Raw genomic sequence first — 24,679 nt, 5'->3', positions numbered from 1 at the left:
GAAAATGAAAATGTGAAATCTAAATTGTGATCGTTTTTACCTCAATGTTGCGATTGCGATGGAATATGTGAATATTATTCATTTTCAAGCTCCTCTTCCCATGTATTCTTTTTAACAGACAAGCAATAAATTACTGCATTTTCCGCAGGTTATGGTGCATCTAAAAGCATTCAATTTTCTCAAAAGTGCGCCTTATAATCCGATGTGCCTCATATATGGATCAATATTCTGATTTCTTGGACATAGAATTTTAAATGTTCTGCAAAGCGCTTTGTTACAGTGGTTGTGAAAGCACTATCAAAATAAAGCTGTATTGTATTGTATTCTTTTCAGCGTAGCTCCATCTAGTGGATGCATAACGCAACAGCAGCCACTATTGTGGCTTCTATTCCATAAACCTCATAATGCAGCACGCCCTATATGTGAAAACTGTTTTAAAATAGGCCATTCATTGAAGGTGTGCCTTATAATCCGAAGCGCAAATAGAGCAGAAAATGCGGTCATCTGATACTCGCAAATAAAGTTGCATACGGAGAACATACAAATAAGGTTTTTATTTAGAAGAGAACTTTAAAAATCAAAGACTTGGTTCAATTTAAAACTGCACAATTTATGGACAAAATAGAAACCAATGCTTCCTCTCAGTGTTCAGAACCCGTTTCCAAAAAGGGGAATGCACTTATAACTTGAGGTTATGACATGTTTCATAAATAAATAAAGCAGCTAGGTATTTCGTTTGTTGGTATTGGAGAGAACGGGGAGAACATATGTGCCTGAGCAGGTGTACCTAATGAAGGGCTTTCTGTATTTTTAGTTCATTCAAATTGAGGAACAGAAGCAGTTCTCACCAGAGAGTGAATAGTCCGTGTTGGTCATCTGCATGGCCTGCGAGTACGACACACTCGGCTGGATCTCGTGTCCTTTCTCTCGCTGCCTCTGTCTGTACCACACAAACAGGCTGAGCATGGCCATGATGATGAGGAGGAGGAAGATGATGCCCATGACGGCGCCTGCCGACTGCCGCTCCGAGCCGCGGGCCGGGCTAATCTTGGTGTAGGGGTTCAGCTCCTCCATCATGAGAGATGCTGGACACGGAACATTGCAGAGTGTCTTGTGAGACCACGGGTGTCAAAATCAAGGCTCGAGGGCCAGAGCTGGACCTTGGGCCGTCTTTGGTGGCCCGCGAGAGCCACGGAGATTTACAGAAATAAAGTGCTGCATAACGTGGGGATGTCACTATCAAATCAACAATTCATTCTATTATTCCAATGATTAATCGGATAAAAATGTATTTTGAGAATGTTTTTTCCCCTCCCAGTTAATATTGATGGTTATTTGGCATTATTTGATGATTCAATGAAATAAAATGAACGATGAAGTACTGTAATACCACGAGATGGATGTACACTTCTGAGGCTGCTTCAGGTTGACCTGACCTGATCTCCAGGTTATTCGTAATACGGCAACAAATAATTATTACCGTGATAGGTAAATGCATGTAAATGATGTCAATGTACATTCTTTTAGTAATTTCAATATGCTACTTTTGTTCTCTTTGCTTTGTAAATGTCTTCAGCTGTTCTGTTTTGAAAATGCTTTTCAAAATGTTGTGCAGCACATTGAGTTTCTTTGTGTATGAAATGTGCTGTGTAAATAAAGTTGCCTTGCTTGACCTTTTTTTGATTTAACACAAAGGACAGAAATCCGAATAGATGTCGACTCATCGATTCTGACACCTCTTGCATATTTTTATTTATTCATGTCCTACCTCGTGGCATCATTGTCATGAACATAATCAACGTCTTCACATAGATGAACATCATTATTTATAGATGACATGCAATTTAATTCAATTTCAGCAAATTGATTATTTTCAAAGTGTGGTAGTCCTTGACATTATGCAGTACCCGCAAATTTCTCCCACTTTCAAAACGTTCGGTGACCCCTTAGCTACAATGTGACCTTTATGAAAACAAGTTTTATGTTTTTGACAATCATTCAGAGAAAGTCTCACTCGTCTCAGTTATCTCCTCACCTTGATCACAACGGATTCCTTTATATCCCAGGCTGCAGTAGCATGTCCCGGTCACATAGTCACAGGTAGCATTGTTCAGACATTCACACAGCTCCTGACAGCCATATCCGAATGTACCGGAATGACACTCTGCAAAGGAGGAGAGGTGCATTACTGCAATATTAAAGCACTTAGAGAGTGGCTGTGTAAAATATATATATATATATATATTTATAGCACGCCTCATATTCACATCCACTGGGCGATTTTTTTATTGCATAGAGCTAAATGTGGCGGGTCTACTAAACTCTGTTCGCAACTCGTCCCGATGAAGCCGGTTCGACATGCACACAGGCCCGTGATGTGGTCGCACTCTGCGCCGTTCTGGCAGCGGCACACTTCGGAACAATCTCTGCCATAGAAGCCGGAGGGACAGCCTGGGACGGGACGCGTGAAACGTCGCCAATGGCGGAGCAGCAGAAGAGACAGGCAGACAATGTGGAGAGCCAAGGTCATTTTGCAAGCAACGGCCAAATCAATAGCATTTAAAGTTTGGGCAGCATGCGTAATCAGGCACAACGCGAAGGAATCCAAATATTTCCTGCATCAGCAGACGATGCTGTGATGTTGAGCGTGTTGCTAAGTTGTTAATATAAAAGAAGGACCCTGCATGACAGTGTGTAAGGAAAATATTTATAAGACAGTGACATTGTGTACGCTGAGAATTCAAATGAGTCACAGTAACTGGGATGAACTACACAACTGCTGCGTTGCGCCAAGTCGAACGTGTATTAATTTTTATGTTGCCTTCAAGTCGAATCTGAATGATAAAGTAGCTTTCAGCGACTGTCCAGATGTTTCAAACGAGCTGCAGTTGAGCCACACAGCCTCTAGGCGGCAGTGTGTGTTTGCTCAAGGACTCACGCTGCGTGCAGTAGAGACCCGTCCAGCCAGGTCCGCATCTACATTCTCCATCGTAGGCACTGCATTGAGCTCCATTGTGACAGTTACAGGAATTGAGACAATCTGGGCCCCAACGGTCGGAGGGACAGGCTGCACACACCAGAGGCGCGAGACAAATGTGAGGCGCAATGTGGGACTTTTTTTTTGTTGACAGCGTTATTACACACGCACCAAACGACAAACTAGAAAGTTGACACCGGAATATTAATTGCAAGCTCTTTGCTCAACCACACAATTATTGTCATTATAATTAATACATCAGCCTCAATTGCCCGAAGTTGAATAATCTCTATTTCAAATAATTTCTGCAGCAACAGAGTAGAGTCCTGAATAAATAGTGGTTAGACAAAGAGCATTATACTGTACAATGTCAAGCATGTTATGTGTTCCCCATCTACTGGCGTAGTAGGTTTGATCCATGTGAACCTTTGTGAGCCTGCTCCACTGACAACTGGGTGGGAAAAAATAAAAACGGAAAATATAGTCCACATGCTTGGGTTACGAAACTGTAGGATTTTTTTTTTTTGGGGGGGGGGGGGGTAATGGGAATACAGTATAGGTGAATCAATTGGAACAGGATAATCTAAGACTTTATTTTTTTGGGGGGGGGCAGACAAACATCCTGCATTATAATCTTATTTACACATAGGGCTGCTCAATTATGGAAAAAAAAATCAAGCACGCTTATTCAAACGATCACACTTCCCATGGAAGGTTTCCACTCCTTTGTGATTCTGAACATTTCATAGACTACTTTTCATCTATGAAATCAACTTAAATTATTGTGAGAAACAGTAACTGCGGTAAGCTACGTTTAAGACAAAATGGGGTGTGAAGACAGTCAAATGGCAAAGAGGGGTTTGAATAGAGGGTTACTGAGAGAAAGGGACCATAGGATAAAGAAGTGCGGACATACCCTGAGAGCAATCGTGCCCGATCCATCCAGGGAAGCACTGGCAGGATCCATCAATGGGGTTACAGGTGCCATTGTTGGTGCAGCGGCAAATTTCGGCACAGGCCCTTCCATACCTGCCGCTGGGACAAACTGGAAAAGCAACAACAGATTATAACCCGACGTGATTTGAAAGATAAAAATGCACAAACATGATGAATGGGGTTAGTCTCACTAACTTTTGACATTTAGGACAGGGGCCTCAAACCCACGTCAAGTATCCCCCGCCCCCCAAAAAAAGGATTCAAGTGCAACTCAACCAGTCTTCTCAATCCTTGTTCGTACCAATCCAAAACATTCACGGTTCTTCTGGATATGAACAAGATCCTCGTCAGCATGTGTAGTTGAGTGATGACATGATGATTTCATGACTATCGTCACTTTTCTCTTTGCATTCAAGACATGTCGGGGAGCCTCAGTGCGAAAACAGAAACATTCGGTCTCACGTTTTTCCTCGAAATTGGCTCTTATCGTCGCCAATCTCTCTCTTCACGGCATGTTTTGGAAAAGACAGGTTGTCTTTTCCTGACGCTTGATGTCACTTCAGAATTCACTTCAGAAGCTGTCATGAGCCAGAGTCATGATAAAGTGATTAAAATAACAAGCAAACACAAAAGAGCAACACCACAAAAAAATAAAATAAAAAGTCACGTGATGTATTAACATTAAAATTTGACATCTAGGAAGGGGCAGCAACACATGTAGACTGACAGTATAAAAATACTCACAAGTATATAGTCTTAAGTCCTCTGCACAGAATGACTAATATATCAAGTATATCTTAAGGCACGGCACCGCTGTATAACAGTATATTAGATTTTTAAAAAGCCTTAATATATGACTAAAACATATGATGTACATAACCTGGATTATAAATGATGAGAAAGTTTCGTGAAATCTCACCAAAATAAGAAAATCCTTAAAGGAGGATATTAGGATGCATATTGAAAACACAGATGGCAATGATGCTAAAATTAAATAAATAAAACTGATATTGGAAGCGACTCAGCAGAAGTAAGCAAAGGTAAAAATGTCGTATGATGTTGGCTTATGAGATGGATGGCAGTGTTTATTTGAGTGGACACATGAAGTGATATACTTAGACAAAAAAAAAAGAAAAAAAAGTCAATCACTGCCTCCCGTGGTACAATTGCCCCAATTTCATCAACTCGAGCGGAATGACTGATGTGCCACAGTATTAAAGTAGACCATGTACACAGACCACTGCATAAATTTTTGATGAAATTAATATTTCAGCGTTCCCTGGCACTCTTCAATAAAAGATATCGCTTGCAATGAAACCTCCCATTGTACTTTATTGTTGGGCAGCGGGACAAATTAGACCCAGATGCTCGTCACCATCAGGATGAAGGAATGGCAGAAACAGGATGTGCGGCACATCGAAGGTCTGTCATAAAGAGAATAACTCAGCAACGTCACATAAGGTGGCTGATATACTTGCTTCTTCTTCCTTTTTTTTTTTTTTTTTTTTTTTAAATCTGGGCAGATTTTAATGATTTCATTTCAACAGCCTTTCCGCTCTTGTCGAGACCCCTTTCATGCTCCTTCGAGCAGGCTGTCATTAATGCCAGGAGGTTAGTTCCGCCGTTGTGGGGACCGGAGCCTCATCACACCAGGAGAGCTTCATTAGGCTCTGTCTGGAAAGGACGGTAGGATGAGCGAGGACGCAAACAAGCGTTCAACAAGTGGATTTGTTTGTTGTCACTTTCATCCCTCGCCACCGCGCACCTCTTTGCCGTTTCATTAGGGTTCGGAAAGATGATGACGACTTCTCCACCGTTTTCCTTGTTGGATTAAATTTTGATTGAATGAAACATTCCTAAAAGTTATGAAAGGGAATAAAAAAAAATCTACCAGAGGTTCTGTACGTTATTAAAAGTTTCTAAAATATGAGATGACAAAAAGTAAGAACGTTTCTCAACGAGTTTGGTATTTGGGCAATTACGTTTTGAATACATTTGCCTTTCCACGAAAATAAAAGCAATAAAGGTGTGATGTCAAGTGAATAGTTGTAGTTGTAATGTAAGACGTTTCCGAGAAAGTAAGTCAAGTAAAGTATCACCCGAAATGAAATGCAGCGCTTGGTGGTATCCAGATTTCAGGCTGCAGTTGACTGCAAAGGATTTGCAACCAAATATAAATTCAAGCTGAAAATCAGCAGTTAACGCTCTTTTTGTTCGAAAAAAAAAAAATCACAAAAAGCATTCACAGCGTCACTGAGTGAGAGCTGAACCCACATTGCTTGCATGGAAGTCAGCAAATGAAATAAAAATCAAATCCTTACAGTTGTTTGTGTTTCCCTCTATCATCTTGTGTTTATTGCATGTTTCTCCTGAAACAAAAAAAATCATGATACTGTTCTACTTTTGGACTTTTTTTTTGACATTGTGGTTTCATTTATTGTTTTTATTTTATGTGGGTCTGCAAACCGTGTTGACTAGCTCGGGCTCATTTTGCATTCTACATACATACGGTACATGCAGAGACATTTTCCAGCAGTAGAAGGAAAAAGTGTCACAGTGAACAGATTTGTCAGTCAGGGAAAATGTCAAGGGGACGCAGAGAGAGGGACGCTTACCTTGGCTGCACAAAGGGCCCGAGTAGCCGGACAGACATTCGCAGTGGCCAGTTACGTGATGGCACGGCCCCGTGCTGTGAACACATCGCGGGCATGATTGGCTGCAACGGTGCCCGTAGAACCCCGGAGAGCATGCTGAGGTGACAAACCGGGATAGGGAAAAGGATAAGAAATTCGTGTTAACAGCGGATGGAAAAAAAGAGACATCATTCATCATAATGCAAAACGGCATGTCAAGAGTGATGAAGGGAGTGCAGAAAAATCAGATCTGGAAGTGTAGAAGTAAAAAAAGCGATAAAAGAGACAGAAAAGGGAGGAAAACATCAGATAAAGTCTTCAGTGCAATAATTCCCGTGCCGTGTGCTACACAGGATGCAATGTATTAGTTGAGAACATCCGTTTAATGTTCGTTATGCCTCACAGAAGCTTATCTGTAAAAGTCAGCAAGATTATATTGAAAGATTAAGAACTTTTAAGGGATCCGAAAGGTGACGTTCTGGAGATGATTAAACATTAAATTATGCAAAGGGACAGAATGGTACATGAAAAACTGTTATGTTAAGGTGGAATTTAGTATTGGGAGCCACTCACATCTGTCTGACTGCGCTCAGAAAATAATTACAGACAGTCACCTCACCCACGTCACAAAAACCTGAAGTCCAAAATGTTCTTTACAATAATAGCTGCGGGCTATGCGCCCCCACAAAACACAGTATTTTGATTAATATTGCGGTTGTGGAATACCGATTAAGAAGCAACATCCACCAGTTTTTTTTAATCCATCTCAGGATGTCAGGGGCAGCCATTTTTGCCACTTGCTGTCGACTGAAAATGACATCACAGTGCTTAAGGGCTGAGCACAGTGTGTGCGTGTGTGTGTATGTGTGTGCATATATATATATATATATATATATTATTCATTCATCTTCCGTACCGCTTGATCCTCACTAGGGTCGCGGGGGGCGCTGGAGCCCATCCCAGCCGTCTCCGGGCAGTAGGCGGGGGACACCCTGAATCGGTTGCCAGCCAATCGCAGGGCACACATAGACAAACAACCATCCACGCTCACACTCACGCCTAGGGACAATTTGGAGTGTTCAATCAGCCTGCCATGCATATTTTTGGAATGTGGGAGGAAACCGGAGCACCCGGAGAAAACCCACGCAGGCCCGGGGAGAACATGCAAACTCCACACAGGGAGGCCGGAGTTGGAATCGAACCCGGTACCTCTGCACTGTGAAGCCGACGCGCTAACCACTGGACTACCGGGCCGCCCCCTATATATATTATATATATATATATATATATATATAATCCTCTGTAATCCTGCTTTTTACCAATACAGAAAGTGACAGCTGGAGATGAATTTTACAATGTACATCTTTGGGCAAGATGACTGATGTAAGATTTTTAACTTATCTTAACTTATCATCTTGTACACATCAGTCATCTTGGTAAAAAGCAGTATTACAGAGGATTTAACAATGAATAATTTTGAGCACAAATTGGGCTCATCTTGAAGTACGATTGAGCTACTTCCTTCTTTTTCTTTCTTACACCGAAAAGGGATACTTAGAGTTTATGAATGGAAAGTTTACTTTTAAATAGTTGCCATATTGCTCCACTGACAAGACCAAAGTTATCTGTTCTTCTCTCTCTCTCTCTGTATCATACAGGTATACGATGTATGCCACTGACGCGATTGTTACTTGTTTGGAACTATTTTGTGTGGAAGGTTACAGTGGTCTGTGTCCATATAAATACAGCGGGTGGAGCTTCTCTGTGTTCGTCTGACAGCAACAGTGCGCTACGGTGGTAGCGACCTAGCGAAAGTAAAACGTCTCCAGTGTTGTCATCGAACCAAGTGTAGTCATTCGAAATGAGGTCTACACAAAGCCGTAGAGAGACTTCCGCACAAGAAGGACCAACACAATCAACATAGCCTGACTGTGTTAGGGGGAGTGACCCCCCCCCCCCCCCTTCCAGAATGGTTTGCCCCTGCAGCACGGGGGAAGTGCGTGTGCTTGTTTGTACGGCCGGCAATTTCGAATACAGCGGCACATAATGAACACTGGTGTCCGGTGTCTCGTTATTCTTCAACAAACATACAGAAACAGACTGCTGTGTTGAAAGCACACTTGAGAAAAACGAAGTATGCAACCATGGTTTAAATCCACTATAGGCTGAGTACTAGTGTACCTTAGATGTGCACTTTATAATGTTATATTGCTCCGTTTTGATTTCATAAAAAAAGCTGTTAGAGCAGCTGTTGTGTGACAAAATATTTTTTTCACCGTTATTGATGGACAGTAATATTGTGTGAGAGATTATGTGTGAATAACTTCACCAAGTGAAAAATTGTTCACATAAAGTTGAAAATCGAAATTGTTATTTCAGTAAATATTTGCATTTGGCACATAGAAAACTGATTCATGATTCCATGTTGATGAGAGCATTAAAATGGGGGGGGGGAAATAGGACAAAAATGTAAAAGGAAATATCAGAAACGATAAAAAATGTGTGAGTAATCACGATTAATTTTTTAGTTCATTCAAGTTTTGAAGCGGGAATAACTACGCTACTTTTGTTCTGTTCACACAAACACATTTGACACAGCTGGTTTTGACCCGTCTCGAACACTCAGCTACAATTGATGTTTACGGGCCGGTGAGTGCAAATTCACTCCCAATCAGTGAGCTCATCACTTGAGAGCGGCTTCAGACTGACCAAGACGTGTTCACAAACCAGAGGTGACATTTGCAAAGTGATGAGTGCTGCGCTTGGCCTGCGCGCTTCCCACTATGAGCTGGCCGTGAAAAGCAGGGGGGAGGTCAGTGGGGGTGCTGCTTGGGAGCGAGGTGAGGTGGAGGGGGGTTAACACTCTGATTGAATGATGGGCATCTGAAGTGCTGCCTCTCAGCTGGCTCACCCTCCAACTGTTTTTTTCAAGGTCATACAAAGGTCACCAACAGTTATGTTCCAGTAAAAGTTAGGTGATTGAATTTGATTACACGCCATTGTTTTACTAATAGTTACATTTTTCGAAAAAGAAAGATTCAAGCTGTTTCATGACACTCCCAGTTGAGGTTTACTGTCAAATTAAACAGAACTGAAAGAGAATTACACGTTAAGTAATTAAAACACACAGCTTTGCCTTTAAATCCACCAGCTTAATGAAAACACATGAAGGGAAACGCTAGAATCACGAGTCAGCGAATAGCATCTATGTGGTGATGTTATAGCCGTTAAGGTAACGGACATTTGAACACAAAAGGTGAGTCAACACGGGTAGAAACCCGCTACAGTAATATTGAAAGCATATATAATTTATTCTCGGTGAACAGCGACAATTATCGCAGCCACTGAGTTTACACTGGGTGTAAAAGTGTTCTTTGTTGGCGAAGTCATGCACACCTGAAGGAGCTGCAACGAATTAGTCATGATGCATGAATTTTTAAATTCTTGATATTCTATTTATGATGTTATTACTCTATGTTTTAATAAAATACTATATTATCAAATCGTATATACAAGACGCAGTTCTCGCCATCCTGCCTACACTGTTTGCAGTGGCTTAGCCAGTCCTTTGCGGGCTCAAGGCAAACCCAGCAAGCTCTGCCATGTAAACCCGAAACAGGTTCCAGAGGCAACTATGAAGAAAAATGGACCGTGCATTTTCATGTGCTTAAGGGTTGTTTCCTAACTTTGCATCAAGCATTTGTGCATTCCGTGGGAACACTCACTTCTTTTGCAGGAAGTCCCTCTGAATCCAGGTGCGCACACACATGTTCCATCCTCCGGAGAGCAGGAGCCTCCATTCTGACACGGGCAGCTGAGTGAACAGTTGTTGCCCCAGTAGCCTTGTGTGCACACGTTGTCACAGTGGATTCCTGCATACACATGACAATGACACCTACGAAAGGGCTACGCAATGTTAAGAAGGATAAAAATTCTGCAGTAACACCAAACGAGAGCCGATGGCCCGAGATGTTACATCAGAGCAGATCTGCAGAGGGACGTTTGCTCAGCATGGATCCTCGATTGATTTCCACCCAGAAAATGCATTTTTTTTCTTTTCAAATTCGAGCCCCTCTTTTTAGACTCCTCCTGTTCTTCCTGAATCTACTTTATTTTTGATCTGACGAGGGCTCCATGCCAGTGCGCTGTGCTGATTAACAGGGATACCTCTCGGGAGAGAACTAGCTTGTCTGGCATTCTCTTTCAGCGTTAGAGTACAGAACAAGAAGAAAAAAAAGGAAAAGGAAAGACTCGGCGGCTACATGGGCACAGTGTGGGAAGTGTCACTGCACGTTGGAATCAGCTCCAAGCGGCAAACGAGAAAACGTTGCATCCATACGGGGTTCTCGCTGTGCATGCAGATCTATTAGCACGTCCATCGGAGCAGCACCTTTTCTCCCAAGCATGCCGGCGCCTTTGAAAACTAAGGGCCAAAGTCATATGTACTGTATACGCACGCAGGTTCTTAAGTCACAGGTTACTTTCGCACATGTAAAGTTATGCGCTGCACACTCTGCATCCTTTCAAGCACCTGCCTTTATCTTCACGCCTCATTTGAAATTTCCTTTGAGTGAGGATATCTGAGAATAGCGCGGCCATTAAAACAGCATTACCTTTGAATTAGACTCGCACCAAACTCTGGGGACTCATTTTGTACGATAACATTGGCATTTTAAGGGTTGAACGTGAAGGAGCAGTGAGGGTACGAAATATTGATGCTGCACGGGGGCCAGACTCGCCATGATTTAGTCCATCCGTCGACTTGAAAAGATGAGGGGGTTGGGAGGGGGACGGCGACGCTAGTCCAGTTGTGTTTGAGATTGCGCTACCTGAGGATGAAAAACTGCCAGCGCGCTTGTGGTGAGGAAATGAATGCAGACTGCAGCTCACTTCTTGGTATAGTGGCGACAAACGGAGCTTTGGATGCATGGTGAGCCGCAAGAAGAAAAGAGCGAGTTCAAGTGTCTGCAAAGGAATCAGAGGTCTCGCCATCTAATTTGTTCAAGGGGAGAAGGGCAAAGCAAACCACTCCTCTTTCCTTTAATGTCGCAGACCACGTAACACTCAAATTCGCAAGAAAAGGAGTAGAATATTGGCAGGAATCGAGTGCAGTGAAGTGCTACATGCACGAGAAATGAAGCTCCAAATTTAGGTGTCAAAGAGCTATTGGTATTCAGTGCATCCTACTTGGCACTATCCGTCAGTGTCTTGCCAACAAAAAAATTCAAGCTATGAATTTCGAAAGCTCAACCGGACAGAGGAAAATGCACTGACCTTATCGAAGCACACTTTTAAAAGCTAACCAGGCGCCAGGTCCAAAAGGAAACAAGCTCAAGGCTGGGTTATTTAAACCCAGCACATCGGGTAGAGACCATGGATCAAGCTTTTGATTCAAGTATTGAAATGAGGTCAAGTTACTAAAAAATGGTGGACACCCTTCCTGACACAACAAACCACTGGCAACGTTGTTATATCAAACTGACATCAACTATAGTACACAACACTGCGAATGGTTGGGTCAAAAATTATCCAATTTGGGTCGAAAAAAGGGATTGACCCGCTACTTGGACCGATTTGATCCAACTTTATCGGTCCTACTTGGGGTGTGTTTTGTGCAAACTTAGACATTTTTGGGGGGGGTCGATGGTAAGAGCAAGTTGTGTGAACATGGAGTAGTAGCATTGTTCGTTTTTTGACAATGTGCAGTGAAAAAAAAATTGTGATCATTTCAGCTTTTCAGGCCACCCAAATCAAATTTTCAACCCAATCCACTCGTCAAGTACTTAAACCAACCTTGCGTGAAAGTAACCAAAATCCACAGCTACCCAGTCAGTGAGTTAGGAAAGCAAGCCAGCATTTCTTTGTGTGTGAGGGAAATATATATATACATCACTTTGGGCTCCAGCACTTCAACACTGAAAATTTAAAACAAAATGTTTAACTTTTTCTCCCCCCCTTACCTTGATGAGGTTGCCCCCATGTAGGCTAGAGAACACACTTCAAGGAATTCATGAATAGTTTCTCAAGCTATAATAAACTGTTATCAATTGTGATGGAAGAAGAGCGAGAGGGACCGATTTCATGTCAAATAGTGAGCCCACTTTTAGCTTTATTGCTTTGCCCCTTTGCCGGTTGTAAACGGACATTGCCCGATATAAAATAACGATTCGTCACCGCGGATTATGACTCCCTTTTGCCAGGAATGGACAGTAGAAGCCAGGGACGGAGCTTGACGGTGCAAAGATGACCGCAGCCGCCACCAATGGTCGCTCGCCGCCCCCCCCCCACACACATCTTGAGGTCTTCAAATAGTTTTAAATAGACGCTTTTTCGATCGCTGTTGTTTGAGCATACGGACGACTCGCTTCATCTCAGATTGACTCTAGTGACCATAACCCCCATCCACACCCTGTTCACCTTCTCTGAGATCCCATTACCAAGGTTCGATGGCTTCAAGTGTGTATCAACGTGTGTTTATCCAACCCGCTGGGCAGCTCCCTGGCCCCGCACCCCCCGTGACTCAATTAAGGCAGACAGATGGTCCCGACCAGTGCAGGATTTAGAGCAGAGAGGTCCCTTCTTGCAGATAATAAAAGCCACAGTTTCTCCAGAATAAACGCCCCAAGCTCAGGACGCCGAGCGCACAGACTTAACCCTTCTTGCTGAATCTATTCCCTGCATGAGTGTATCTCTCCACCCATGTTGGAGGATCCCCCCCCCCCGCCCCTCCGTGCGTACACACCACCCATGCCTTATCTCAAATTTGACTTTCTGAGCAGAGTTTTAGTTTTAAGCATATCGATGCTCACTTGTTTTTGGGGCACATTTTTGAGTCACAGCTCAGAAAACAATTCAAAGACCTCTCTTCCTCTCACTCTCAGTTGCGGATGCACTGGAGCCTATCAGAGCTGTCTTTGGGTAGTAGGCGGAGGACACCCTGAACTAGTTGCCAGCCAATGGCAGGACACACATCGACCGACAACCATTCGCGCTCTTACTCACTCCTATGGACAATTTAGAGCACATGTGTCAAACACAAGGCCCAGGGGCCAGATGATTTTATGTGTGGCCCCCCTGAAAGAAAATCATGCATGTCCACTTGCATGATCCTTGCTAAAAAAATGATAGAACATGTAAAATTATCATGTGTAATAACTGATTTTGCAATAATTTTGTCGGAAGTAATTAAAGTAATTAAACATTTGTGTGGTTTCACTGTCATAACGGCCCCGCGGGGGAAGACGTAACTCAAAAGTGGCCCGCGACAAAAATGAGTTTGACACCCCTGATTTCGAGTGAATAATTGCAATGCATGTTTTTGGAATGTGGGAGGAAACTGGAGTGGCTCGAGAAAACCCACGCAAGGAAAGGATTATATCAGTATGCATACTTTTTGTTTGTTTGGTGCTTGACCATGTGGCTTTTCTGATGCAAACTATGCTCCTTTGCTCCACAGGCTGGAAAACCCTGATCAAATAATTCTGTCGGCATATTTTGGGTTGGATTGATTCCACCTCAAAATATTAATCTGCCGGGGGGGTCAACAGGTTCCGTAGATGTAATACAACACCATTGCTAGTTTGCGAGTCGGGGCGCTAATTTAGGACTTATTTCTCAACATCTCTCATGCGCGTGACCTGCTGGCTGAGTGGCAAAAATAAATGGGACATTTAATTAACGCACCACATCGTAAACATAGAGTGTAAACATGCTTTACAACTCAAACCATATTTGTCTTTGGTCATTTGATGTCTGTCTAGCTTCTGCTGACTTTCAGCTTTGAGGATAGGAAATGAATATACAGCTTCTCAGAGGGAGTGATAATTGTCCTCCCCAAATTATACAAGAATAAGTACCAACCTGTCCAGCCTGGATGGCAGTGGCAGTAACCACTTACTGGGTCGCAACTGTCCGCATGACTGCAATCACAGCGCTCCCTGCACTCCAGCCCAAAAGTGCCATCCTGACAACAACAAAAAAGCAGCTCACTCTTAAGCCATGTGCAACAATTTAACACCATGCTGGGTTCAAGGTCAGTAGGAGATTTGCAATATCCTCTTAGTTTACTTTCAAACCTACAGGGCAGGGCTCACTGCAGTGCTTGCCCTTCCAGCCCGGAGAACATGTACAGGTGCCATCAACCGGGTCACAAGCAGCACCGTTGGCGCACAAGCAAGACTGATTACAGCCGAGACCCCAAAGACCACTGGAGCACAGGATGGAGCAGTCCACCCCCTGCCAGCCTGGAGTCAGAGGGAGCAGAGACACATTAAAACACAGTACAAGATATTATGGATAATAATTACGTTTTAGTCAAAACAATCTCGGTTCATTCAGTCTACAGACAGTTCAATGTAGCTTTGAAGTGGTACCGCTACCATGTGGAGAATATCATTTGACTGCACTCACACAAACGAGACGCTATTAACTAATACAGGGAAAGCGGTTACTACAGTGGACAGCTTATCATGTTAACAGGTTACAGGTTATCATTATTGGTGCATGAAAGGGTTCATTCCAATGCCTTGTTTTGTGTTTTTTGGAATGTGGGAGGAAGCTTATGACCTGGACAAAAACCTCGACTAAAAGAAAAAGAAAGCAAGAAAGTGTTCTCATTTGGGTGTTTGACTGTTTGTTCTGTTCAATAAATGGCGGGACAGACCGTGGCAACTGCGGCTCTCCTTTTCCTTCTCCTACCACGGTACACAGTGCTTTTCAAAGTAGAGTGATGGGACTCCGTAGGAATAAGATGCAATATTCGAGCCTCCGCCAGGGGCGGTATGCAAGTATAAAATAAATGAGAAATATAACTAGCCACATCTCACATTCAATCATTCTATCCATTTAAAATGAACGCAATCATTTTCCACCTCTCAGACATATCGACCTGCAGATTGAGGAAAAAATAGATGTAGTAGACCAAACTGGGTGGATAATGAGAAGCACCAAACGCTGCTCAAAACAAAAAGTTAAAAAAAAAAAAGTTGTGTACCAAGCAAATGATCAAGTATCGGTAATCCTCTCTGTAAGTGTTTCACGACACAATTCCATCTGCCTGCGATCTGATTTGCTCGCGCGTGCAGCGGGACGCATGTAGCGATATGAAATGGACAATTTGGAGAGCTGTCTCAAACACCTGCCGGCTCCCCACGAGGGGACGCATCCCCTCTCCTCTCTTGTGCATAATACTGTACATTATTGAACGCGGCAGATATGCGGACATGGAGGAGTGCAATCGATCGCACAGTCCAATTGAGCCTGTTAAACAGTGAGGAAAGTCCCTTCTTGTTGACTCAATCATTCTTCTCACTGGCTGTGTCAAAGTCTAACACCGGGGCATCGATTCCTTCCTCTTTTGCCAGTGCGGTGATGGATGGAGGCGAGCGTTCACAATCTGAGTACGCAAGGCGCAAAAAAAAAAAAAAAAAGTGACAAGGAAGGTGTCGCGACAACAAGAGCCTTGAGCACCTTTTTATTTCAAGAAACTCGCAAAGTTCCACGATGACAGGGCCCTGGAGACGATGTTTATTGACTTTTTATTGAATTTACGCTTTTTTTTTTCTAACGTGAATTTACCAATATCACAAGGCCCGACGCAAATATGACCTGAATTTGTGCAGCTGTACTTCCCTATGTACTGGCTCCAGTATACACATTTCTGCATTGCGGTGCAGTTGTTGGTCCCATGGAGTATACAGTATTACAAATACATGGAGGGACAGCAAAAATTCACTGCGACATTTCACCCAATTCTAACAACTAGGTTGTAGAGCCGTTAGAAAATAAGCATTCTGATGGTGTGGAGGCCTTTGACCGAGGACATTGCTTGATTTGCATACCTTTATATTTTGGTCTGATAAAGCAAGAGAAATAATGGGCAAAAGTGGCAGGCAGATCGTGAAGTGAGGTCAGCAAGGACTAGTGATAGGAATGAACAGGGAAAGGTGATCTGAAAATAACCCTCTTCAAAAAGCGACAGTGGTTGGTTTTTGTATTCCCTAGTTTTCATAAGATTCTGTTTTCGACAAATGTTTTTGCCTATAATCAAAGCATGTTCATCCAAATAATTTACCGGTAATAGGTTTTCTTAAAAGGGTTCAAAAGATGGAGAAATGGCATTCAACAATGGAAGCTTTTATCAACAACTCAAGGCAATAAATCTCCCGGCCTGCTAATCAACACATCCTCTCAAAAGACAGACCTTCAAAGTAAAAACTGGTCTTCCAATAACAGTTTCACCACACTATTTGGCCACATGAAGTCTTTTTTTAGCATTCACACTGAATGAAGAAATCCAGACTGCAAACAAAAAATGTTGTTTAACTGTTATTATACTGAACTGCTTTTATTTTCAATGCTGGACTTTTGGCAAGATATGTCACATAAATTTTGCGCAGCCTTGCTGAATAGATCGGAAGTATTTATTGCAATGAGAGTTGTTAGTAAAATATTGAATCGTGGAATACACTCCGTCTCGAAAAACCTTTTCAGACAGTACAACTAAAAGTGGATGGTTGTTCATCTATGTGTGGCCTGTGATTGGCTGGCAACCAGTTCAGGGCATAGCAAGCCTTCTGCCCCAAGACAGCTGGGATAGGCTCCAAGCACACCCCGCGACCCTTGTGAGGATAAGCGGATCAGAAAATGGATGGATGGATGGATTCTGGAACAGATTAATTGTGTTTCAATGATTTCTTATATGAAATATTGCTTTGGCTTTCATTCGACCCCATTTCCGCAAGACTGGAATGGAATGGATGAAAAACAAAAACTGGGGCTCCACCGTATTGACATTTCGGTGATGTCTTATTCATGTTTCATTTCGCTAGCACTGCAACGCATGATCACCATCACCATCACCATAGCAAGACTCAGCTCAGAATCTTGGACCAGAACTTCTCCCTCAGTGCCTCATGGGAGTGAACCACGAACCCTCCTCATTGATTAGAATGATGAGACGTCCTCATTCCTCGGAGTCCTCATTAGACATAACCTGTCATATGGGCCACACAGCAAAGGGCGGCAGAAGCCTCACCTCCTTGACAAATGAAGGAAAGCGCAATTCCTTTGAGAGCGGCTCACCACTTACGACGCGAAGTTAACCGTTGCTCTTCGGCAGGAGGCCTCAAGAGTGCTTCATTAGAGGATCACTGGTTGAAGTGGAAAGTTATTACGCTACTTGGGCCGTACCTTCCCTGCACAGGCAGGATCCGTCGACAGGTGAGCAGGAAGCGTGGTTATGGCACGAGCAGGTGGACGTGCAGCTTGATCCAAACAAACCAAGAGGACATTCGGTGGCACAGTCTTCACCCTGTGATGGAATTAATAGACAGGCAAGAGAGAACTCATCAGCACAGCAATAAATGTTGTCTCTGGCTGACCCTTTTTACATTTTGATAATCAGCATCTGGTTTTCACTTCGTAAAGTTACTTTGTAAAGTTTGCCCTACCAATTCCAACTTCATGATTATTATGATTGCAAAGGGAGAATTTTGATTCCACTCGCTTGCTGTCATTAATATAAACACGTTCGGTAATCCTGTGAAGAGTGAGAGTGTACCTAATAAATACTTTCATTAGGACAACAAGAGTAATGTTTCTCAGGCTAAGAAACAGTCACATATGTTTATAATGTATGTCTGTATAATTGTGATGGATCACAAAAATGTATCGTTTAATCTCAAAACGGATCCTGGTCTTTGAAAGGTATGGCATTCCGCATATTCTAAATCTGACAAACAAAATCGTTCACATTAAAAATGATTTCAAGTGAAACACCAAATATGTGGTTGAAAATAAAATGAAAAATATCACATACATCTATATATATATTGCGCGTCGTCCCGCACGCGGTCTGTCCTTCCGTCTGTCCCTTTTCAAAACGTACTTCACCGCGCCGCCACTGCGCCGCTCAGGCAGTGGCTCACTACGATCGCGCGGGCATCTTAGCGAAAAAATGTTGTCTACCCACAAGCATTGCAATAAAATTGTTAGTTATTTAGTAGAGCTAAACATCTCTTTATTTTCGCGATAAGCAATGAAGATGAACAAAAAGTTGAACCAAGCAACAACACTTTTGTGGGCCGAAGGCCCACCTTACCAGCCTTCCGCAGGAACTAGCTGATGAGCCGCCCGGAGGGCGGCGAACCAGCTAGTCTGATATAAAATGTGAATTTCTTTGTCATTATTTATTAGTCATGTAAACTGCTAATTATGTTTTTTTTTAAATGCATGTTACCATCGTGGTGTAAATTAGGTTTTGGTTCTATTAACAGTTTGTTATAATGAACCCACTGGGATTCAGTTGCCATAGAGACCAGGGCTCAATTTTCTAGCTTGGTTCTGCATCCTAGCAAACGGTAATGGCTTCGAGGGTCATGTCCTTGTCCCCCAATTATGACTCTTATCGTCTGGTGGGGGTCACGCGCGTTAGTGTTGGGGTAGGATTGAAAGTATTTATCAGGACGCCGTGCAGACGGCGCAATGGAGGGTTACTCAGAATTTGCTTCACCCTCTGCTGGATGCTCATGTTTTGGGCTTGGTTGTCACTGGGGGTGAAAAGGGGTCTTAATCCAACCACTGGGTGGTCAGTGGAATGTCGGGGATATCACAGGCTACTGGCCACTGCGGTGCAGCTTTTAAGTCCCTGATCATTACATCTGGGGAAGGACAAACCCACTATGTCCTCCATAACCTGCTGTCGTTTGAATGTCTCTGCTTTAAAGGCTGAGCACTAACTGCACCTGTCTTGTCCGTCCTTATAAAATGGAGATCGCAGCCAGGCGAAGCTTCTCCACGCCCCCCCCCCCCCCCCCACACACACACACAAACCCTCCCATTGCATATTGAAGCTTGAGTGACAGGTGACACAACGATTTAGAGTTCCAATTAGGGGCTCACAGGAGCCCCTCTCACTCGACCGCTGGGGGAACCGCTGGTCGCTCACTGCTCCCCTTATCATTGTGATCTCTGTTTAAACAGAAGGCAGGAGATGTGCTGGTGGAGAGCAAGGGCGGAAAGCGGATCTTAAAACGGCTCTCCTCCCCCCAGCGCGACACATAAAAGCCTCTGTCTGCCAATGAAATTTTGATCAATCGGCTTCTATAAACCTTTGTTCTACTGAAAATGACAGCGTCAGGACTGCGAAGAAAAGCACATCTGTTGTGTTTTTTTTTTCCGGTGTAGGGAGGATATCAACTGGTAGGGCTGCTGCTTAAATGACCGCTGGACTCGACTCAAGCGCCCCAAATGACCATGTTGATTTTTGCTGCTTCACACGAAGCACAGACATAAGGTTGGGCCGCTCTCAAGGGACAAACTCCCTCATTATCGTCTGATTCATATTCTTTTTGAGCCGTTGAAGGAATAAAGCATGCATGTGGAGAGTCATTATTAAAACACTGGGCTGTCAGTCCGCCCTGTTAGGGAGTCGCAGGACCTTACGTAAGAAGCTCGTCAGCGAGGTGAAGAGTCGAAGCTACAAAACTAGGGCGTCCTTGGCCTCTTCTCCTTGGCATCATCGTGTAATTGAAGCGCTTTTTCATCCCGAATGCCACTCGCTGACACAACATTGATCTGCTCGGTGCCCCTTTGAGATTGGATGTAAATAACGCTGATAATTACCAATCAGTCTCACTCCTTAACAGTTCATCTAACAACCCGAAGAGCAGGCGCGTCTTAAAATTCATGCGGCAAGACAGAAAATGAACCTGTGAACCTTTTGATGAGGTTGGAAAGCCCTGAGAGCCGAAAAAAAATCATTTCTTTTCGCCACCAACAAAGGCCGAATGGAATTCATCTCAGACTTGCTAATGCGCACATCATTCACATTCAGCAGCACTGACTGAATGCGGATATGAGCCACATTGCGCATACAGTATATTGTCATGTGACTCCATATGTAAGGCGACGACACTGCCCAAATAGGTAACATGTGATGACTTTGTCCCAGTCAAAAAGAGCATGTCCAATTACCGGAGTTAAATCAAGCATGCGGGAGCTCAGTCGACTTTGCTCGCTTTGCTCCCCGATGGGGCTGCAGAACAAAGATGCAGCGGGGAGGCTTGGGCCCCATCGGCAGTGACCCGGGGAAGCCATTTCAGCGACAAATGCAGCCTCGACTACATCATCAGGCACTTTTTTAAAAGCACCCAGTGTGATAATGATCGGGCGCCGTCTGACTAAAGGTTACATGCTACAGACATGGCGGCGACAAAGCCTCTGCGTTGTGTGCTATTTTTGTTAAAGGTCTCTCAGAAAAAAAGAAAAAACCAGGACTGTTCAAGACGTTTTTCTACACGCGCGCACACCACTCCTCCATATGTAGTGCGTATGTTCCCATCCGACTCCTGCCCTCAAGGTCTGTTTAATGGGTCTGGCAGACCTCCCCGGTGCTGAAGAACAGGTGGAGCAAATTAAGACACAGTCTGTGGCCTCGCTCGGTGGCTCAATTCGCCAAAGAGGCCCCCGCTCCAAGACAAAGGCAATTTCTACTGAAATATTACATTGCCCGCAATGCGCTCTCCTGGTCAGACTTGCCGTGTAACTTTAGATGAGGAACACGTGACTGAAGTTGTACAAATAATTAGAGTCGCAAACGGGTGCGACAATGCGGCTGCGCGTGTACGGCGGGGATTGCATTTGGTGCGAGAGTACAACTTGTTGTTTTCACTTCTCTGACACTCCAAGAGAAGGCACGCGAAGCACTCGATTCAAACCAGACAAAACGCAAGATTAACGCGAGATGATGCAAAAGAAAAAGATTCACTTTCGGGAGAGGGAAAAGTGATGAAAAATATTTTTGTGTGAAAAATGGATATTGTTCTTTGCTTCCTTCCTTTCCTCGGTGAAGACTCCGACGAGCAAGGACCAAATAGTCATGAAATGAAAAAGGAAGGCCATCGATAACGTAATTATCAACGCTCACAATTGCCATGACGATTCAAGGAAAACAGGACGTGATGTGAGAAATTTTTGTTCACCGGCTGAACAGCGATCGTCTGTTCCCATAAGATTGGAATAGCATTTTGCATAATGAAATGCATTCCAATTAGTCGGAAATTGTGGGTTAATTAAGAACGCGTCATTTTCTGTTTTCTTTCAGTGTAACTCAAACCAATTTTGCTTGTTTGTTTGTTTGTTTTTTTTGGTCTTATTACTGAATTCTATGCAAATAGTTTGCCTTAAATGGCTGTTCGAAAGTGCTCTATAAATACTGTTGACTTGACTTAAAAACACGGCGCTAATTTTATTCATCCCCCCCGCCCCCCGAGTACTTTTTATAATGAATACAGTGTAGTTAATATGAATTATGAATAAATACTTATAGGAAAGGATAGCCTAACGATTTTTTAAATGAAAACATTAGCACACTCACCCCGCTGCAAAATGGACTAAAGGCTACCACATCCGCTTCAAGGTTATGATGTTTTGAGTTCGAATCTTGGCTTTGGACTTCTGTGTATAGCTCACATATTGTTTTCTGCTGGGACTTCAGCCAACCCCCCGCCCCCCTGACACACACACACACACAGAGCGAAAACATGCATGTTTCTCATTTTACGATGTGTGTGCTGCAATGATTGACCGGCGGACATGTACCCCGCCTTTTGGATAATGGCACTCGGGGTAGGTGCCAGTTCACCTGCGAACCTAAGAAAATAACTGCCAAGAGCTAAAAAATGAATGTATGGATTGTAATCACCAAACCACTGACAACTATGGACAAAAAAAAAAAACATGTTCAAAACTGTATATCCTTCAAGCGTGTCATTATAGGATATAGGATTACACTTGCCAAGTCAACACAGCGACTTAATTATAAAAGCAACAGAGTGCTTAACTTTTCATATCATTTGAATCCAAAACCTCGTGATGCAGAAACACACACGGAGACTCACCATAAAGCCTGGCGCACACATGCAGGTACCAGCGATTGGGTGGCAGTCAGCTCCATTGGTGCAGCTACACGGCAACATGCAGCCTTCGCCATAGTAGCCTGGCGGGCAGGTCTCATTACAGTAAATCCCGGTCCATCCCGCAGTGCAGGTGCATTCCCCAGAAAGAGGGTGGCAGCTTCAAGTATAACGAGAAGAACAGATGAGACTAAAATGCAACAATAGAAATGAGCTCATAAAGATGTGTGTGCGGGTTTGTGGAACACATGTCATTTAATAAAGTACAAAAAATAGTTTAGTCCCCTGATCCCCGAAATGTCAAAAGAGCCTAATTACGGGGCTCTGTGTCCATGTTTTGATTTCATGAATGGAGCGGTCGCCTGCAGCATCTCGTCAATGTTCAATCTGAGTGTATATATGTCAACATATCCTTAAAAGTAAACTACAATGGAACAACTGCATCTTCGGTCACGCTACTGAATCTGCAAGGGAAGTGGGAATGGTGTGGTGTCCCGTTTGTAGAATAAACTGGGGTGAGAATGAAGGAATGAGTGCAGAAATGTAATGAGTGGGGCGGCCCGGTAGTCCAGTGGTTAGCACGTCGGCTTCACAGTGCAGAGGTGCGGGTTCGATTCCAGCTCCGGCCTCCCTGTGTGGAGTTTGCATGTTCTCCCCGGGCCTGCGTGGGTTTTCCCGGTTTCCTCCCACATTCCAAAAATATGCATGGCAGGCTGATTGAACACTCGAAATTGTCCCTAGGTGTGAGTGTGAGTGCAAATGGTTGTTCGTCTCTGTGTGCCCTGCGATTGGCTGGCAACCGATTCAGGGTGCCCCCCGCCTACTGCCCGGAGACAGCTGGGATAGGCTCCAGCACCCCCGCGACCCTAGTGAGGATCAAGCGGTTAGGAAGATGAATGAATGAATGTAATGACTGTGTGTGGCGGGCGCCAGCGTCACTGTGGGTACGCTGAGAGAAGTGCGCAGTTGCTCATAAGCGCAGCTTTGAGAGGACACTGGCCTGTGAGTATCGCTATATCATCTTTATGGTATTTGCTACTGCGCTGTTTGTGTTCGAATAAAGGTGTGTACTGCAACATTGATGCGATTTATTAATCGGTCTTTCGGTCTTGTTCAAATTTGCATGTCATTCATTTTATTTTGTGTTTCTTTGATTGTAAACTTGAATTGGGAGTGTCGATAAAAAGCTTGAACCAAGTTCTATGTTCCGCCAAATTGCACACCACATGCTCAACGAGGACACAATCGTACCATGTATGTGAGGCGGGTAAAAAAAAATCTATCAGCTGTCATAGTATCAGAGCATTTTTAGGAGTACGACTTACAGACGCACAGTATCAGCACAGTGCAGCTCTAGTGAGTGAGTGTGTGTTTGTGTACGCTTATGTGAAATGAATGAGATGTCTCTTTTCCCCTTCACTTTGTGGTGACTTCTATGCAGCCCGAATCACAGCATTAACATGGCATTAACTATGAATGCTGAGAAATTATGAATGAAGCGGAGGTCACAATGAAATGCTAACTGGGTGACACAGCCGAGAGGTGTTCAGACTTGGGAATGAGGGGTGCTTTAGACCCTCCAAAAAAAAAAAAAAAAAGGGCAGAATTTGCAGTGATGGTAGTCCGGATTTGTAGGCCATTCGCTTACCTCACAGTGTTGGTGGCATTACAGGGGCAGTACTTGTCACAGATAAGGCCATAAAGGCCCGGGGGACAGAATCTGTCCTGGCAATTGGGTCCTTTAAAACCAGTTTCGCACAGACAGGCTCCGTTGATGTGGTGGCACTTGGCTCCATTGTGGCACTCGCACTTTTGGTTACACTGAGGGCCGTAGGTGCCCACCGGACAGTCATCCTGACACCTATACACAGTGGGGATACAGCCTTCCTGATACCCACACTTCAGATGCCATTTATATGAAAGTTGTCATGTAAAATGAGCAGGTGTACTTAAAGAAGAGTGCGGATGTCTAACATTATACTGTATGTCTCTTTATGCTAGGCTGCGCCAGGCTATTCCTAGCAGGTCAATTTGCTCATCACTGACAAAATGAATGAGCACAGTTTGGCAAAAAAAAAAAAAAAAAGTAAAGTAATAAAGCCAAGCTGCTCTGGGCTCCTTGGGCAGACATGGCGAAATAAAAAGATGTGTGGATTTCAATGAGACTTTAATAAAAACCCATTACTTAGAATTAATGACCAGAGCCCAAACAGCATGTA

General features: G+C 43.7%; 1 protein-coding gene across 4 annotated transcripts in view; it reads right to left on the bottom strand.

Annotated features, from left to right (window-relative positions):
* megf11 (multiple EGF-like-domains 11) overlaps positions 1-24,679 on the bottom strand; it is a 90,748-nt gene that overhangs the window by 7,141 nt on the left and 58,928 nt on the right. For 3 of the 4 annotated variants that reach the window (XM_052059909.1, XM_052059911.1, XM_052059912.1), the window contains 12 exons: positions 24,109-24,321; positions 22,446-22,620; positions 17,737-17,857; positions 14,626-14,789; positions 14,407-14,509; positions 10,272-10,418; positions 6,529-6,663; positions 3,894-4,022; positions 2,939-3,067; positions 2,323-2,451; positions 2,036-2,164; positions 849-1,085 (listed from right to left, as the gene is read on the bottom strand). In XM_052059909.1, the coding sequence (XP_051915869.1) occupies positions 849-1,085; positions 2,036-2,164; positions 2,323-2,451; positions 2,939-3,067; positions 3,894-4,022; positions 6,529-6,663; positions 10,272-10,418; positions 14,407-14,509; positions 14,626-14,789; positions 17,737-17,857; positions 22,446-22,620; positions 24,109-24,321 (1,811 nt within the window). The remainder of the gene's footprint in view (positions 1-848; positions 1,086-2,035; positions 2,165-2,322; positions 2,452-2,938; positions 3,068-3,893; positions 4,023-6,528; positions 6,664-10,271; positions 10,419-14,406; positions 14,510-14,625; positions 14,790-17,736; positions 17,858-22,445; positions 22,621-24,108; positions 24,322-24,679) is intronic. The other variant, XM_052059913.1, reaches the window with a different exon arrangement.

Source organism: Hippocampus zosterae, chromosome 3, assembly GCF_025434085.1.
Source record: "Hippocampus zosterae strain Florida chromosome 3, ASM2543408v3, whole genome shotgun sequence".
Lineage (NCBI taxonomy): Eukaryota > Metazoa > Chordata > Actinopteri > Syngnathiformes > Syngnathidae > Hippocampus > Hippocampus zosterae.
Note: the sequence above shows the minus strand (reverse complement) of the source record. Positions and strands in the feature narration are given on the sequence as shown.